General features: G+C 46.7%; 1 protein-coding gene and 1 non-coding gene across 2 annotated transcripts in view; both read right to left on the bottom strand.

Annotated features, from left to right (window-relative positions):
- The window catches only part of CENPT (centromere protein T), a 19642-nt gene extending 1118 nt beyond the window's left edge, over positions 1–18524 (bottom strand). The window contains exons 1-12 of the mRNA XM_053270601.1: positions 18325–18524; positions 14503–14611; positions 11229–11322; positions 9844–9980; positions 7714–7747; positions 7182–7324; positions 5026–5547; positions 3787–4005; positions 2142–2387; positions 1511–1607; positions 678–842; positions 294–398 (exon numbers count right to left, since the gene is read on the bottom strand). Coding sequence (XP_053126576.1) covers positions 294–398; positions 678–842; positions 1511–1607; positions 2142–2387; positions 3787–4005; positions 5026–5547; positions 7182–7324; positions 7714–7747; positions 9844–9980; positions 11229–11322; positions 14503–14611; positions 18325–18405 — 1952 coding nt within the window. The 5' untranslated portion in view covers positions 18406–18524. The remainder of the gene's footprint in view (positions 1–293; positions 399–677; positions 843–1510; positions 1608–2141; positions 2388–3786; positions 4006–5025; positions 5548–7181; positions 7325–7713; positions 7748–9843; positions 9981–11228; positions 11323–14502; positions 14612–18324) is intronic.
- TRNAT-UGU (transfer RNA threonine (anticodon UGU)) lies at positions 1116–1193 on the bottom strand. Its single transcript has one exon. It is a non-coding gene; the product is annotated as a tRNA-Thr (tRNA).

The raw sequence follows: 18524 nt of genomic DNA, 5'->3' as shown, positions 1-18524 counted from the left end.
TGTATGGCATGAGCATTCAGACGCCCCCTGCCTCTCTGCTGGCCACATTCGCACTGGGGGAGAGATACTTTCAGAAATACATACTTAGTAGAGGCTAGAACAGGGGTAGGCAACCTTGGCTTTCTAGCGGCTGCTTAACTACAAGTCTCAGCTTGCTCAGTCTAGCAGTGATGGGAATTGTAGAGTTGATGTACAATGGTAGGAACTGTAGAGCCAGGGTTGCCTAGCTCTGGGCGAGAGCATCCCTTCGGCTGGATGCCGTGCCTTCGAAAGAACACACAAGCGTCCCTTACCGTCTCATGAGAAGCTCTAGATCAGCTGACTCTATAGTCTTTCTTCCAGCATGGTTGGCGTAGGCCTCCAAGTCGTTGCTCAGATACTTGAAATACAGGCTCACGCTAGAAAGACAGCGCAGGTAGTTAGCTGGGCTGGGCCGCACCCAGTCTAAGCTGGGCTGAGTTGCAAAGCCCCAAGGAGAATAAGGGGACCCAACCCAAAGCAAGACCTGGGGTGCTCAGGGACACACCACCATGGGAGAGAAGTCAGTCTTCAAGAAGCAAGGATGGAAAGCGACAGCACACCATCCTTCATGCTTCTTCTTAGGAGCCTTTCAGTTCTTTTGGTTCCCTTCAGCCACACCATTCAAGTTTGTATGCTGAATACCAGCTGTTACTCACCACCTCTCCACAGCCTTGAAAGCATCCTTAGTCACCGGCATCTGTGCATAGTGGCTGAAGAGTTTTTTTACCAAGCTACTGGAGAGTGCTGGCTCACGCTTTTGTCTGCATCCCCTCTCAACTTGCTTTGGAGCCCGTTTAACTTGAAATACTTTTGAAGGAGTCCTGGGGAAAAAGAAAAAGCCAGAAAAGTGCGGGACGGAAGCAGCATGCTTTACAGCAGATGCAGCCCTCAACACTCAGGATATGGTCCCTAGGTTGAAGAATTAGTCAAAGAAGCTTGATGTTTTCTGTGCTGGGGAAAATTAGGACCTTGCATCATGTCAGAGGAAGCTGCCTTCGACTGAGTCAGACCATTGGCCCATCTAGCTCAGAATCATCTACACTGACTGGCTGTGGCAAGGATTCAGGCAGGAGTCTTTCCCACCCAGCCCTACCTGGAGATGCCAAGGATTGAACCTGGGACCTTCTGCTTACAAAGCAGATGCTCTTCTACTGAGCTAAGGTCCCATCCCCTTAGCAGGGATCCCTTTCAGTGCACACATGGAGTCACCCATCCAAATGCAAACCAGAAGCAGACCCTGCTTAGCCACGAGGACAATTCATGCTTGCTACCCCAAGTCCAGCTATCCTCCCCACGTGTTTGGAAGCAAGCAGGCCTAAGAAGCAGACCACCATTCCTGCTTGTAAAAGCCAGCATTTGGGCACACAACCCTGATACGCGGCAGCAGGAAGATCAGAGGAGTTCAGCTAAGGCCAAGAGCCTCCAGTATACTTCACTGCTGAGTTCTGAACTAAGATGGAATTCTACCCCACCGCGGCTCTGTACTTACTTGGAGGCAGTCACTTTCAGAATGCGTGGGGTGGGTAGCAATGGCGAACACTGAAAGGCTCGAGCATGCACAAAGGTGGGCGTCTTCCCAGTTGGCTCTGGCAGGAAAAAGAAACACGTTTGCTGTGTGTGCTGCGTGCAGGTGCTCCAAGAACCATCAAGAGTGGGCTGGGGTGGGGAGAGTGCCACAAAACAGCCAAGGCTGTTTGTGGTGCCGGGGGGGGGGGGGTTCACCTCTTTTTCATAGCTGGTCCCATATCCCTCAGGAAGAGCCTGAAGGGTGAGATTAGTTTCAGAGAAGGCAATCTTGCCTCTCCAGCTGTTGTTGAACTACAATTCCCATCATCCCCTCCAACCATCAACCAACAACAACTGGAGAGCTAGTGTGGTCTGCCCTGAGAAGCCCAGATGGTATTTTGGAGTACAGATGATGAGAGATATAACTCAAGAAATACACTTCTGGGGCAGGCGACACTTTCTGCTAAGACTAACTACGACAGCCTCAAGTGGACGAAAACATTCCTCTTTCTGTGGGGACAAAATATTTGCTGGAAGGGCCAACATTAAAATTCTGTCTATGCTGACCTTGATATCAGCGATCCCACCTCCCAGCCACTAAGAAATCACCTCACCATCACTCTCACAGTCCGTTTCAACCTCCGACATCTCCTCCACCTCGCAGTCCATGTCAGCATCCGACAGCATCTCATCCACGGCATTTGTGCGCGATATTTTTCTCGTTTTACCTCCAGAGCCAGCTGGCTGGAATGTACCGTCTGCCATTTCCCTGGCAGATGGCCCCGCCAACAGCTCGGGATCCTTTCGGCTTCGACGTCTGTTGGGAGTTCTGCCTTCAGTCTGTCGGGGGATCTGTGTAGCTACAGGCCAATAGCAAAGAACATAAAACCTATGAGGCACACATCTGGCCCTAAACCTGGGTCTACTGCCACATTCACATCATCCATTCCGAAACACTGCCCATTTCCCCCAGATTTCTAGAGCTACAAGCTTGGCCTGTAGCAGTATGCTGGAGTTAGGCAGAGCCTTTGGCCATTGGGGCTGGCAAGGATGGGAGTTGCAGGCCAACAACATCTGGAGATTTAGGTCTGAGAACCCCTGCGATACATAAGAACACGGAACTAAGCATGCATCTCTGCAGCCCATCTCCATGAGAAAAAAAACAAGAGGCTATTCAAGCCACAGCAGCATCCCCATCCCTTCCGCTGGCATTGGCCAGTCTCATGCAGACTTTGTGATTACGCTCATACATTAGATGTTTATGTTTTCTGCCACATTATGCTCTAGAAGCCGTGATGGGAGATGAGATGCATAGGATACGCTCATTGTTAAGTTCTGAGAATGCAGGAAATACAGCACACCATGCTGCAATAACTTCCTGAGTTTAAACCAGGTATGGTGAGCTCCAGAACAATCGATCCAGTCAGTCACCTTTATCAAACTCTTAGAACTCTGAAATCCCAATTGATATGGGTCTGCTTAAAACTTCTTTGGTTCATCAACCAACTATATCGATGCTTATCAACATGGTCAAACTCTGCTTCTCACTGGGTTCCAAACCCCATCTTTGTGCAATGTATTAATTTCAAGACCATTATTCCAACAAGGTGAAAGCAGTAGGAAGAGAGTGAAGCCTTCCTGTCATTCTCACTGCCAGGCTGAAGGCCCCAAACTGATGACAGAGAGTGAGGAGTGAGAATGAACACATAGGAAGCTGCCTTATACTGAATTAGACCAAGCTCAGTCTTGTCTACACTGATGAGCAACTCTCCAAGGTTCCAGGCAGGAGGCTTTCCCAGCACTACCTGGAGATCTGCTCACACATTTTCTGATGTCCACTCAGTTCGTTTTAGATCCCGCTCAGGTTGAATCAAGAAGGCCCCACTCTGAATGCAGATGTGCACACACTGCCTTGATACTCAGAACAAGACTCATTCCGCACAGAGATGAAAAAAATGAGCAAAAGAGAACACGGCTGGAGATGCCAGGAATTGAACCTGGGACCTTCTACATGCAAAGGAGATGAGCTACAGCCCTATCCCCCAAGGAAAATCTCTTACAGCAGACAGTGCTCACGTGTCGTCACCTATCCAAATGCAAACCAAGGCAAACTCTGCTTAGCACAGAGAACAATTCATGCTCGTAACACAAGACGGGCTTGATCTCAGAACTCTCACAGAGAAGGTTCACCGGTCTTCTGCTCACTGGTCAGTGTAAAACCAGCCCCATGTCCCCTCTCTCAATGTAATTGGCACTTACTCCCTTCACTGGGGTGAGGCTCCTCCTGCAGGCTGGCCTTTGATATCCTTTGGTCCACAGTAGCTGGAGCCACAGTAGCATCCAGCTCCTTAATGATGTTTGCCACCATTTCTTTCACAGAGCGCCTGGCAGCCTTTTTTGGTAGCAAGGACAGGCTGCCTGGATGTGTCAGAGGGCTTTTTGCACGAACTGGTGTAGATGTCCTTGGTGTGCCAATATCTAGAGAGGTTAAATTGGACAGGTGTTTCAGATATTCAGGCAGTGCATTTCAGACAGGCGGAAGGAAACATCCCCCAGAAGAGAACATGCAGATCCTTTCGCGTCCCTTTCCTGTGCAATGGAAGGAGGAGGATTTCCTTGCTCATGAAACTTGCCCCAGATCTGCTCAAGGAGCTCTGCATGTTTTCACATGGCAGGAGAAGGACTGTACCGGAAACAAGATGGAAAACTTCCAAGCCACCCTGTCAATAGCCCAGGAGCCAGGCCCACAAGTTTTGGGCATCAGTCCCATCTCAGGGGATGAATGCCACAGTGATTTCTGGCAACGCCCTAGTGATTCTTGGCAACCCTAGAAATGGAAAATAGCTGATAGCATTGTTGCACTTACAGCTTTCTCTGTGTTACCACCCCTTCCTTATCCCTACCCCCAAATCAGAGTAAAATTGCAGTCATTTTTGCACAGAGAAAAGGGTTAGGGTCAAGTTTGGGGTAACAATGCACCAATTATTTGACTCTCTCCATGGAGCAGTCTTTGGAGGGTGTTCCTGCCAATTTTCATTTCCATTCCTCCGACAACACTGATAACATTTTATACTAGTTTTGGGGCTTTAAAAACACCATTGTGAATTTGGCCACTGCAGGCCCAAGGGTCAGGACAATAAAAGCACGATAACACACTGAAAACCTTGCAGCAGTGTTCCCTGTAAGAGGGATTCCCAGATGTTGACTACAACTCCCAGAATCCCCAGCTGCCGTGGCTTTTATGTGGGTATTCTGGGATTTGTAGTCAACAACATCTGGGAATCCCTGTTAGAGGGTACACTGCCTTGCAGTGCTATCAGCTGTTTTCCATCCCTAGGGGTATAGTGAAAAGTCACAATGAGCATTCATCCCCTCCGATAGTATGGATCACCCTAGCTGGCTCATGCACTACAATAAGGAAGGAAAATGCTGAAGCAACTCCTGAGCATGAAGATATTCAGGAGTGTTGTTTCCTCCGTTTCCCTGAGAACTACTCACCATTACTGATCAGATGTTCTTCAACAGGACTCAAAAACTGCTGCACGCCGCTCTTTCCATTCTGCTCTCTCTCGGGACTAACAGCTTCTTCCAGAGACTGATCTACCATCCCATCAGCATGTTCAGTGCCTGATGTTAATGTCTCCTTCAGGTTACTGTGTACCAGTTGTTCCTCAACCACCTGCAGGTTCTCTCGCTGCTCTTCCATTGGACTAACAGCCCGTTCCTCAGGCACAGCTTCTGTACCATCAACATGCTCCAATGTCCATCTCTCTTTTTGGCTACTCTGTGCCACTCCGTCAGCATCCACGTTGGACTCAGCAGCCCGTTGTCGTGTCTGAACAGAAGACAGCTTGCTTCCTCTAGATGAAGACTTCCTTGTCGAGGCAGGCTGGAGCCCAGAAAACCCTTCTCCACCCTGCCCACTGAGCTGAGGCCGGGCAAAGAGCTCTGTGTCAGCAAAGGATGCCTCTGTATCATTGGACAGAGTCACCGCTTGCAAGTCCACAAGGTGGCTTTGTGCTGTGGGAACAAATTTCCAAAAGGAGGTCACCTTTCAAATGGAGATATCTCCCTGACTTCCACCCCAGATATCGACACTATGGCGAGAACTTTTATGAGACTCTGGCTTCTGGTGATGAAATCTTTGCCCTCACTGAGTGTAAAGCACTAGCTCCTATGGTTTGCAACTCCCCTTTGGTGTTTAGCAGAGTTGCAAGGGAAACCTGGGATGCCCTGCAGAGCCGAGGCAGCTTTGCAGTGGGTGGCTGGGCCCTGCCCCCAGGAGTGCCTGTGTCCAGCGTTCCCTCTAGCAGAGACTCCCAGTAGGCCTGGGCACCACCAAGACTATCAGATCCAATCAGATTTGATCCAATCAGATAAAAAGCATGCCAGGAGGCCAACACAGCCTCCCTAAGACAATTGGATTTGGGTCAGGATGGACTCAATAGGCCTATTGGGGGAAACCCACCTCTCAAGGTGAATTTTAAGGAGGGTGCCCAAGATGGGTGGGTGGGTTAAGAGGCAAATATAACCCCCACAAAGGACCTACAGGGCCAGTTCGTCCCCTGCTTGAGGTTATCTTCCAAACCACCAACCACCCACTGATTTCAGGGGTGTAGTTCTTCAAAGCCACAAAGTAGCTGGCTTGGAGAGACTCTCTCTCTCTCCAAGCCATCTCCCAACCTGGATTTTAAGCAATGGATTTTTACCCCTGAAATGGGGGGCAAAAGTAACTCCACTCCAAAGGACCCACTGGCTCAGTGTGTGCTTTGTTGTGGGGTTACCTTTGCCCACCCAGTTTCGGGGTGCAGTCCTTCGCTTTTGCTCCAATATTCCCATCAAAAGTACAAGGATTTCTGACAGGACAACAGGGATTTTAGTCGGAATTTTGACTACTGGGGCTACCTGCTGCCCTATTGGAAATCTTTCCAAAAAAAAAAAAAAAAGCCTGATAGTGCACATGTCAATTCGATATGCACACTAACAGACCAATATGACTGCACAGCCCTAATTCCCAGATGTTGTTGACTACAACTCCCATAATCTCCTACTGCAATGACTTTTGGCTCGAGATTATGCAAGTTGTAGTCAACAACAACTGGGGATCCCTGTTACAGAGAACACTGCCAGTGTCCTAAGAAATCTAACTCAAGAGGACGAGAGTCAGTCTGCCTGGTTTGCTAGTTTTTAATTTTTCCAGACAGTTTAGATAATCTCTTGTCACTTCTATCTGACTCAGTTCTTTGGCCTCCATCCCCAAAAAGCCTGGTTCAGGAACAGGTATATGCTCAGTATCCTCTGACGTGAAGACAGATGCAAAGAACTCATTTAGCTTCTCTGCAACCTCCATATCCTCCTTAATAATCCCTTTCACTCCCTCATTGTCTAACTGTCCAACCGCCTCCCTGGCAGGTTTCCTTTTGACTTCATAACTGCTGATCTTTATTTAGTGTGTAATCCCAAAACTCCCCCAGCCTAGATGTCTGGGGCACCATGTTATAAAGAGGGAGTAGCTCTGGGGCTAGCCATCCTACCCATAAGGGCAGTTACCCTTCTACCTTTAGAAGCATAAGGATATCCTAACCCTGCATCGCCTCTCCTCATAACTGCTACTCAAACATGGACACCCCAAGCCAAGGAAAATCCAAACTTACAGCCTTTGACCTGTAGCAAGTTTTGTTCAATGCCTCTTTCAAAAGCCTTGACATTAACACCTCTGAAATTTGGCTTTCGGATCAAGCCTCTTTTTCCAACAGACTGCAATGGTGCTGGGGTTGTGAAGGAGATCTGAAGGGACCTGAGAACATAAGAGTCCATGTGGATCAGTTCCTAGCTCTGGATTCTATTTCCATTTCTATAGATCAGTAAACACACCAGAACATTCTCTGCTGGGGGAGGTGCAAGAAGGAAGCTGGATAATTTACTTCCATTCATAATGCAGAATGACAACAAGTTTTAGGCAGTCTGCACATAGGGGGAATATAGCAATGTGTAAAGCAACCAAATATTTCCAATGCAGCTGTTACTATGAGTAATAGCTCCTTCATACTGTTCACCATACCCTGGATGCCAAAGACCAGAAGAATGGACCACATAGCCATCATTTTAATCTATGATGTTCAGTAAAGGAAGAATCAGTGGTCCACCATAATCACAGAGCAAAGAGATTTCTGGGTCATAACTTACTTTGTCAGAGATTTGTTGCTCAGCAATGATGGCACTGCAAAGGAGGTTGAAGACGTATTAGTTGGCAATGACAATAAAACATGCATGCTTTACATCTTGCAAGAACTACTATATAATGAACCAACCATTATTTTCCCACACTTCATGGCAGTGGAGAGAAACCTCAACCTACATTAGTCTCCTGAGACATGGTAATAATAATGAATACCTCACTTATATTCTGCTCTTCTGCAGAGGAGCTCAGAGGGGCTTGCATATTGTTCCCAATCTCCCACTAGTCAGCTTACAGAGCAAGAACTAATACACTTTAAAATGTTTAACTTGGTTACAAGAATGCTTCGATATGCCTTGCTCGTTCTAAGGCGGCACACTTTGAAAAACTTAGTTGCAAAGAACAGGTATTTTTAAAAATGCAAAGCACACCCACAAAGAAATATAAATTCTGGATGCAAAGTCTGAATAAATAAGCTTTCCCCTAGACTAAATTCCTGAAGCCAAAGCTCTGGCTCCTTTTCCTTGAACTCATCAAACTCCTGATGAGAATCAAGCCTCCTCCAGATCTCTCACCCTGAGAGATTATCCTTCAGCCTTTGCCATGCAGGCAGCTGACCTCATGCTAGTCCACACTCTCTGCATAGTCTTCCTTTTTGTTCCCAGAATTCCCCCTGCAGCTCTCAAGTCCCACCCACCTGGTGGACTGATTGGTCAAGCCCTGGAGGTCACCAGCCTGTCAGTCAAGATGGGGTTCACTTCCTGTTAACCCTCTAGAGGGAGGGGAGATTGGTCATTACAGTTATGTAATGCTCAAAATCAGGACTGATAGCCATTTTATTGCTATATAACTGGTGGTGGAGAGGGAGAGAGAAACACAGGGAGGAAAATTGCTTTACTTCATGGCGTACAGCTCCCCAGTCTGTACTTCCAGGACACTACAAGCAGCTAGGGGCTCCAACAGGTCACATTTCCACCCTTCATTTTCCTTTTTCCCTCCTTCAACATTCCACAGCTCAACTACAGACTTAATTGACAGACTCAACAGCCACTCAACTTCCAATTCCTCTAGACTGCTTTTTCCCCTCCCTGGGGAGGATGTGAGATCTGCTCATAGAACACTATGGAGAAAAAGTCAATTATTTTTGTGTGACCAGGGCTGGGTGGCAGCATATTCAACAGCAAAGATGGGCATTCCTTTCTTTGATGTTCAGCTTGAAACCACAAATTCCTTCTCCAGGCAATCTGATCAACAACTCTAATATTTGCTATATGCCCTTAATATTTTGTAGGTCCTGTAACTTAACCAGGCTTTGGGTTTTTTTTTAAAAAAATAACTCTTTAATTGGGGAATTGTGCATGGGAACCCTGGGAGGGGCAGTCCCTTCCCTCTCCACATGGACCTCCCACCATGCCCTGCATGCCACTGCAGCTGTCAGCGAGGCTCTACAGGGCTCCGCTTCCCAAGAAGGAGCCCCACCCCACCCCACCAGAAGGGCACAGTACTGTGGGAAGCACCTGCTTCCAAAAGGGTGGTGCCAATGATCCGACTTGGGACATGCCACAGCACTGGCCTACTGTGCAGGTAAGGAGGAACAGGAATTGCTGCTGGCTATGCGGAGACACAACATGGCTCACTTTTCTTCTCTTCCCCTACATTGTACATGACGCTTTGTGAAGTCAGTTGACAAAGAAAGCAAAAGTAACCCCACGGCTATCTCAGGATAAAAAACACCATCAGACTTCTGGAATTCCCATTCCTTTTAGCCTATCACTACATATTTTCATCAATGTATATTAGAACACTCTAACACCTTCATTTTCCCCAGATTAAACTAGTCTCACCTTGGCCCAATCCTGCATTTATTAGTGGCTTTGAACAGTTCCAACAAGGAGCTGTGTTCCAGGGCTGGTGCACTCATCTTTGGTTCTCTTAAACTTGTAATCTGTCCTAAGCTGTTGGGAGGGTGGGGGATACAACTCATTCGACAGTTTCCTGTGCAGATTGCTCCTAGATAAAATAATGCAGAAACCCCGCATGGTGCATCTTTTTGTATCTGCGGTCATAGACTCCTGGTGCAGCCTGATCTTTCTACAGCTAAGGGGCAACCCCAGACAACAGAATCACAAAGCTCTCACCTGCCTTTGCCGTAAGCTGCTCATCAAGAGCTCTCTCAAACTCAGAAAGCCGGACCTTCTTTTTCTTCCTTGCTTTGACAAGTGCAGTCTGAGATGTATTTGGGGGAACAGGATCAGACAGACTAATTTCCAGACTGCTAAAGATGACAAAAGAGGCCTTCAGTGCAGGGCAACAGCAGAATGCAGTGTTCTAGGACACATGCCAATATTTATTTGTTTATAATGCCAATATTTATTTGTTTATAATGCCAATATTTATTTGTTTATAATGCCAATCTTTCCTGAAACCTATTGAAGTAGAAACTTATCTACTGGCTCCAAACTACAATTGGCTGGATCAGGAACAAGCCCAAGGGTTTGGGCTTCAGGAATTCAGGCTTGCAGTGGCTTTTGCTTGGAGATTATGGGAGTTGCAGTCAACAACATCTGGGAATCTCCCTCTTAGAGGGAACACTGCCAAGGAGCTCCAAGCATGTGTGCATGCACCAATGAATCTTAGGAACATAGGAAGCTGTCTCATACGTAAGTGTACCTCCCTGCCGCTCCATTGCCTGGAAGTATCTGACATGCTTGCGTGCACGTCATGGAAGGCAAGCGCGTGTGCCTGAAGTGCAAGCGCGCATGTGCCCAAACCAGCATGTACAGTCGCATCGTATACTTCCAGACAACAGGGGCAATGGGGCGGCAGGGAGGTGCACTGCTGCCCCAATGGGATTCGACTAAAACCGGCGCCAGCGTGAGGGGTGAGTGCACCCTCCCCAGCTCTTAAAGCAGCACGCCCACTGCCTTCGAGCCTACCCCCACGCAGTTCTGTGCACATCCCTAGCATGAACTGCCCAGTTGCAAGCTCCGACACAACCATCTGTGGAACAGCCATCACAGCTATTTTCCTTCTGCCTGTTAATCTTTGGGTCCAGCTGCAAAGGCACAAAGCAGTGAGGAAAGGATCTACATCTTTATCACTTTTCTTGTTAGGTTACGCTCACACAATGCACTTTTCAGACAGATATATAATTTCAGAGCCAACTACACTCTTTCAATAGGGTTTCTCAGAAATGTAAGGGACAAATAAAAGCCCATTCCTGGTGATGAAAACATATTTTAGTAAATATTTGATCAACAGCTGGGATCCAAGATGAACAAAAGTTATGATGTTCATTCAGGCTGAATCCAATATTTAACAAGCTTTTAATCTGCCTGCCCATCCAACAAGGAAACTAGCATTTCTGCTCCTCCCACCCCCCGCTTTATGAAGAGCAGTACTTTGGCAGCATGTTTTAAAGTGCCTTTACTTGGAAGTAAACTTCATGGATTTCGAAGAGATGTACTCCTGAGTAAAAATGCAGCCATACTATATTTAATACAAACACAAAGAAGCCACTTACCTGTGGGGGGCACCCTGTGAAGGGAATTTGAACACAGTCTCTATTCGTTCAGGAGAATTGCGTTTTTCCAGAACAAGAGGAGAAACTATCGGCTCTAAAGTATTAAGAAGACAGACATGTGACAAGTTTTATTTCTAAAAGATCACCAAAAGAACTAAATATGCCAGCAGGAAGTTGAGCTGGACAAATAATCCTCTCCATATTTCTAACTACAATGTCGCTACTCTTGAAAAAGATTTATTAAAAACACATACTCTGTCTGGAGGAACAAGTTTCTGTAAATAAGCCCCTGTATTGTTGTTAATTTCCCCTAACTTCTTTCTGTAAATAGCCCTTGTATTATGAATGAATTCTAAATTGTATTATATTCCCAAAACTGCATTATTGTAAATAGGATTCTATGGTTGCAAATCCCTGTGCATGGAGAAGGCTGGCAGGGTCCAAAGTTGCAACTTGTTTTTCTGTAGTTTGACGGTGATTTTTGGAGGGGAACGAGAGTTTTAAAAAATGGAGGGAAATTTTGTTTGTTCTAATTGGATGGCTTAAAAAACTGTTGAGCCAGAGAAACTTTATATATTGGGAGAGTTTTCAGGGGTTTAGAGAAAGAGTCCTAGAAGTCAAAAGAGGCTGCTGGAGCAAGTCAAAGCTGAAGGTTGTTAGCTCTGGAAGTCTGCAAGTGCGAGTCCAGGAAAGCAGAGAGTGAGCGGCCAGCAAGAAGCCTAGCTGAAATCACTAGAAGAAAAGGAAGAGCCAGGCTGGATTGAGCCCCAGAACTGTGCTGTAATTAGAACAAGAGGCTACCCAGCAATCCAAAAGCTGAAAAGAAAGCACAGAGGACTCCGAGTAGGGACAATATCATGTCAGGTGGCGATTGTGTTTTTCCAGTTCATTTTCCCCTGATCTGCTCTGAGAATAATTGTTTTGAATTGGTATTTTTGCTGCAAAAGTCATACTTCAATTGAACCATTTTTTCTAGCATTAACTTGCTTGTTATAAAAAATTTAGAACCTTGTTAGTTTGTCTCTACCCCACAACTATAAGCCTTTCCACACTACTGAGGGTTTTGGGGGGGTAATTTTTGATAAAGGTGAAGCGCTGTTGTAGTGGACCCAGCCATACCAAATGTCCACTTGGTGGCAGCAGTAAAAACGTTAGGAGGAATAGAGGGGCTGTTCTTCCACATGTGGTGTTAGCAGTGGCCTCCATTATCTGCGGTAGTGCAGCGAGGCAGTTCCTCTTGTGGAGAGGAGAGCTGGTCTTGTGGCAGCAAGCATTACTGGTCCCCTGATCTAAGCAGGGTTTGCCCTGGTTGCATTTGAATGGGAGTCTACATGTGAGCACTGTAAGATACTCCCTTTAGGGGATGGGGCCACTCTGGGAAGAGCATCTAAGTTCCCCCCATCTCCAAAATAGGGCTGGGAGAGACTCCTGCTTGCAACCTTGGAGCAGCCGCTGCCATTCTGTGTAGACAATACTGAGCTAGATGGACCAGTGGTCTGACTCAGTATATGGCAGCTTCCTATGTTCCTCCACATGTGATGGCTGGGGTGGGATAGCTGTTCCTCCACACCCTGCATTTCAACCAAATGATATCCAAGGCAGTATATAGTAGGTTAACACAATACAAGGTCTCAAGGGCACAATAAGTGCATGAGAAACAGCCAGTCTTGGGCTACTCCTGTGAGTAGAAAACAGCATTGCTAGCTTGCCAAAGATCTGCTAAAAGGTGAGTCAAATTCCAAAGTCTGGATACCATGACTAATAATAAAAACATGTCTTAGCATCCTTTTGTTTCATAGTACTCCTTGAAGTAAGCCTCTACAAATCTCCTCCCGAAAGGCAAGAAGAACCTGTGTGCAGCACAACATGAGCTCCCCTTCCCCGACTCTGGAGATGGGAAGCTGTCTCTCCCTTATCATGCTGGGCTTTGGAACTGGCAAACTCTAGCTCTAAAGTCCAGTATAAGGAAGCTCCCACCTCTCCCGCTACACCGAGTTCTTGGTATCTACAGAGGAAGGAGAGAGGTGCTGTCAGTAGCAGCCACACATTATGGCTAGTTAGTAAACCAAGCCAAGATTTGTGGACCCCTGACTGGGAGCTGCATTCATCTACCAAGAACAGGAAGGGATGTTTATCGAACTGAAAAGGATACACATAGATGTTTTTTGCAGAAGAAAGCAAGCCCACAAGTACTATGCATTAGGGAAATGTGCGAAGTTACTGCGACACTAAAGATGTAAATAGTGCATAGCACCAATTCCCATTTTCCAGTTTAGAGCCCAAAGGCCTGATCCCTCAAGAAATCCAAAAAGGGGAATCTCTTGAAACAATCTATATGATTGGGGTGGAACACATCACAAGATCAGCAGGGATTGGATGGCAACAACGATGGAGTAACACAACCCTGAAACACATGTAAACCAAGTTTGCTAGAGAGACAAAAGTTCAAGATAATTTAAATTGAATTTGTTTTCCAGAATACTCATTTAACCACCCTGTGATGTCCAAGGTTGTTAAATAGAAGAGAACTTGGCACTCTTATGGGAGCTGCGTGTTTCTAAGCCACATTAATGATTGCAAATACAAAATTGAAGACAGCTTTCCCCCCTGATTAAATTCAGTGCATAGTAGCATTATACTGCCTGTTTAGGGTTTCATTTTGTGTTTAATTTTATATATGTTTTAACACACAATTATTCTCCAGCAGACAAGGTTTCCTTCTCCCCACTCTCCTACTCAGTTTACCCTCACCCATCTGTACTGACAGAGGGCTAAATATATCCAGTCAGGGCAGGAGGGGAAAGAGAGACAATTCGCCTTGTATGGATAGAATATGGTTCAGAGATTTAAAAAAAGCCACTGGCTAGACCCATCTATTCTCTTGCTTTCCTTTTATATAATTCCAGGAAAGCGGACCAGATTGTTGGTTTTTTTGAAGTGTTCAGTTCTATTATAAGCAGTTCTTTCAGGGTACAATGGTACGATCTTGTGAATGCAATATAAACAGGGATCCTTGGCCGTTTCATCCAGAACATCACCACTTCCCTCTGCCCACCAGCACAGAGACATTCCTTTATCCCAGGGCTGCAGAACTTCCGCCTGCCAACTGCTGCTGGACTACAACTCCGGTTATCCCCGACTACAATCAAATCAATCAATCAATCAATCAATCAATCAATCAATCAATCGGCAGGAATGAAGGGAGCTGCAGCCCAACATCTGCAGGAGGGCCAAAGAGGAGGTGCAGCTCTGCTCTGTCTTATCCCCCACTTACGGGTCTGCAAGACTTTCTTGAATAGGGTTCGGGGTGTCGCCACGTCTGTAATTGTAGAAGCAATGGGTCTTTTAAAGGCTGTGGGTCTCTGAGAACTGGAGGCTGTGCCCTGGGGAGAGAAGTCATTCGAGAAACTGAAGTCAGATAGGGGTTATACACTTTCCAGTTATACACAAACTCTTAAGGCATATCTAAACCAACAACTTATATTGGTTTAATAATAATTGCTTCTTCCTAGAAAACCCTGGTAATTGTAGAAGAGTGCCCATGCGACCACTACTATTTATTCAATCTGCAATGTTTTTTCTATAAGGAATTATATTCAAAACACCTTGAGTCAATGGACATTGTATCAAGCGACAGTGCTCCTATTCTCTCCTTTCAGTTACCCTGGGACGGGGCAGACGCTGAGGCTCTGGTCGGTCCCCCTGGAGATGTATCTGCTGTCCCCCTAACTCTGGCGTCAACCATCCTCTGTGCCAGCTCTCCAGCTGCCTCAGTGGTCTTGGGCTCCTGAACAAAGGCCTGCTCAAGGAGATGATTTGGCAGTTGCATCAGGAATTGCTCAGTTTGAACCAGTTCCATGACTTCTTCAAGTGTCTTCACCCCATGAGTGCAGTGCATAGGTCTGATGACTTTGCAACTTTCTTCCTTTGACCCCTGAAGTTACGCCTGGCATTTTCTGGGGTAAGCCCTAGCCTGGACTTAACCATGTTTTTGAACAGCCCATAGTCCTCCATGTCATCGACTGACATTTCTGCTGACACTGCCAAAAGAGAACCAGTCAAGCGAGGTCTCAAATACTTCATGTACAGGTCCTTTGTAATGCAATTGCCCAGCAGGTCCTTTCAAAATTGGAAATAAAATGGTCTGGATCCTTGCCTTCCTTGAACTCTGGGAATTTGAGTTTCCCCCCGGAAGTGGTTGAGGTAAGGGTTGGCTGAGGTAGCTGGGTTTGATTGTGCTCTACTTATCTGGGCAATTTCAGCCTTATGGGCAAGTTCCAGCTTTTGGACTCCAGCTCTTTCTCTCGTTCGCAGCCCTTTGGAATTCACGCTATTTTTCTTTCTTTTAACTTTCCAACGCTTGCTGTCTTTCTCCTTCTCAGACCTCTCTCTCTCTCTTCCACCCCCGCTTTTGGGCTTCTAACTCCATCTTTTTATATTCCAGCTTAATCTGCCAGAAAGCTAGGTCCTGGGGGTCTGCCTGGGTAGCTTCCCCTTTCCTCCCTGTTTGGGATCTTTTTTCCTGCTGTGGCCTTCTTTGCAGGGTTGGCATGTAGGGTTTCCCTGCCAGGCCACAAAAAAAAATTCAGTGGCCCCTCTTCACTTTCTATTCTAGCCTATCTATCCGTCAATCCCAACAACTAGAAGTGTGTGTGCGTGTGCTTGCAATCCCTTTTTTGTTCACAGCCAAAACAATTACGGTTTCTGGTCAAAAGAAATCACAAAAACTCCTGCTTTCTCACTCAGAATGTACAAGACAAGTAGAGGGAAAAACTGGTCTCTAGGGCCCTCTGGCGGCTGTTCAATCCAACCGCTGGTCACCATGTAGCAGATTAATGCCTTTGTCTCAAAGCAAGCTCACGTGAGGGGAAGAAAAATGCTGAACCATCCCTGCTGAGCTTTCTGGCTCAGACTTTTCCTAAAATAATTTCCAAAAATTTCCTGTAATTTTTGGTAGGTTCTAAAGGCTACTGCCATCACCCGCTTATCGACAGAGTTGTACCCCACTGGGCTTGGGCTGGAATCCCAAGGGAAACTCTTTCTTTTGCTATTGGAAAAGTACACAAAAATCCTTCACATGTAAGCCTACACGTGGTGAGAAAACTGGTAGTTGCTGACCGTCTGAGGACGTGCTTGCACCAGAGTAAGACCCCCTTCCACCCCCGCTTTATCCTGAGTTAAAAACCCACTTCAAGAGGCTTGTAAAAGAAAAAAACAAAAGGAAAAACGGTTTTATTCAAATGTTACACACTGCTTCTGTCTGAGGCTTTCTCAGCCTTTAGTTACAGGTAAAAAGACTCAGTAGATTACAATAACACTTCAAAAAGCACCCGGAATGATATTGGGGTAGTACGCTTTAAAAATTGTGGTTACCCAGCTGCAAGGAACAGGTATGTATACAAAAGCACCTTTAAAAGCTTACAGAGTTTTTTGCAAGACCCTGGCTGGATGGGCAAAGGCTAGTGTTTCTTAGTTTAGTTACATTTTACAGGTAAACAATCATAGAACAGTTTCAGGGATATATAAAGCACACACCAAAGAAACAGAAAGTCTAACGCAAAATCTGCCAAAACAAACTTTCCCTAGTCTAAACTTCCCGAAGCCAAAGCCCTGGCTTCCTTTGTCTTGACCTCACCAAATCATGGATGAGAATTCAAGCCCCTGCAGTTCTATCTTCCAAGAACTGCAGTCATCCTCCAGCACTCTGTGTTTCTCTCTGCACTCCCAGCCAGCTTCCACCCCTCTGGTGTGCTGATTGGTTGAGCCCTGGAGTTCACCTGCCTGTCAGAACAGGGTTCACTTCCTGTTAACTCTTTAGGGGAGGGGTGGCTGATCACTATACCCCCTTTATCCTCACAACAACCCTGCAATGTAGATTAGACACACATACAAATCACTCAGTTAATGTTCGTCCTGCACAGCCATAAAATGAACATTTTACATAAGATGTAAGTTGTTTTTCAAGCAGCTTATTTAAAGACTGACTTTTAGTTTGTCAGTACTGAGCAGGGGACATAGGAAGTTGCAATAGACCAAGTTAGACCACTGATCCTTCTATTTCAGTATTGTTTACCCATAGCAGCTCTCTAGGGTTTCAGGGAGGAGTCCTTCCCAGCCCCACCTGGAGATGCCAGGGCATTTCTGCATACAAAAAAGAGATGTGCTTCCACTGAGCCCTATATAGTTCTTATCCATATTAAGCTGCCATATACAGAGTCAAGACACTGATCCATTTAGTTCAGTATTGTTTCCACTGACTGGCAGCAGCTCTTTCCCAGCCCTACCTGGAGGACTAGGGATTGATCCTGGGACTTTCTGCATATACAAAGCATTTGTTCTACCACCGAGCAAAGGCTCCTCCTCACAATCTACACACATGCTGCCTTATTCTGAGAACCTAAGAATGGCCCTGCTGGATCAGGCCCAAGACTATCTCGTCCAGCATCCGATTTCACACAGTGGCCCACCAGATGCCTCCGAGAAGCCTCACAGCCAAGGACATGCCCTCTCTCCTGATGTTGCTCCCCTGCAACTGGTATTCGGAGACATCTTACCTCTAAGGATCTTAGAGGTAAGATAAGGTAAGGCCATCTTATTTGTTTGTTATTTCTCTTTGTAAACCACCCTGAGCCATTTTTGGAAGGGCGGTATAGAAATCAAACTAATAATAATAATAATAATAATAATAATAATAATAATAATAATGCCTGAATCAGACCAGTGGTGCATCTAGCTCCACATGGTCCATACCGGCTGGCAACACAGCACTGTCAACACTGACTTAGCAGCAGCTTCCCAAGGTTTCAGTATTTCCCAGCTTTGCAGCGGAGATTGCCAGGGATCGTACCTGGGACCTTCTGGATGGAAAGCAGATGCCCTGCCACTCAGCTACAGCCCCTCTCCAGCTGGACCCCCTCCCCTGGGATTTGAACCCGGATCTCCTCGACCCAGGGCAGGCTGCAGCTCTAACCACTAGACTACCCTGCCTCTCTAACCGCACAGCGGCGGTGTGTCTTGAGCCAGCGCACGCCCACCAGCTTCCCTCTATTATGAGGATGCCGATGCCGAGCCCAGCGCCCGCTCCCTGGCCCATTACCGTCTTCTTCTCCAGCCGCAGCGACCGCCGCTGCCCCCGCGGGGTAGCCCATTCCCTGGCCAGGCTCCTGCGGGCGACCATGGCTCTTTTGTACCCCGTTCACAAGCGACCGGGCGCCGGCGGCGTCACAGCAGCCAGTAAGCCCGAGACAGGAAGGGCTCTCCCGCTCAGAGATTCAAGCAGCAGCCCACTGACTCTCG

This window comes from Hemicordylus capensis, chromosome 9 (assembly GCF_027244095.1).
Source record: "Hemicordylus capensis ecotype Gifberg chromosome 9, rHemCap1.1.pri, whole genome shotgun sequence".
Taxonomy (NCBI): domain Eukaryota; kingdom Metazoa; phylum Chordata; class Lepidosauria; order Squamata; family Cordylidae; genus Hemicordylus; species Hemicordylus capensis.
This window is presented reverse-complemented; position numbering and strand designations above follow the sequence as displayed.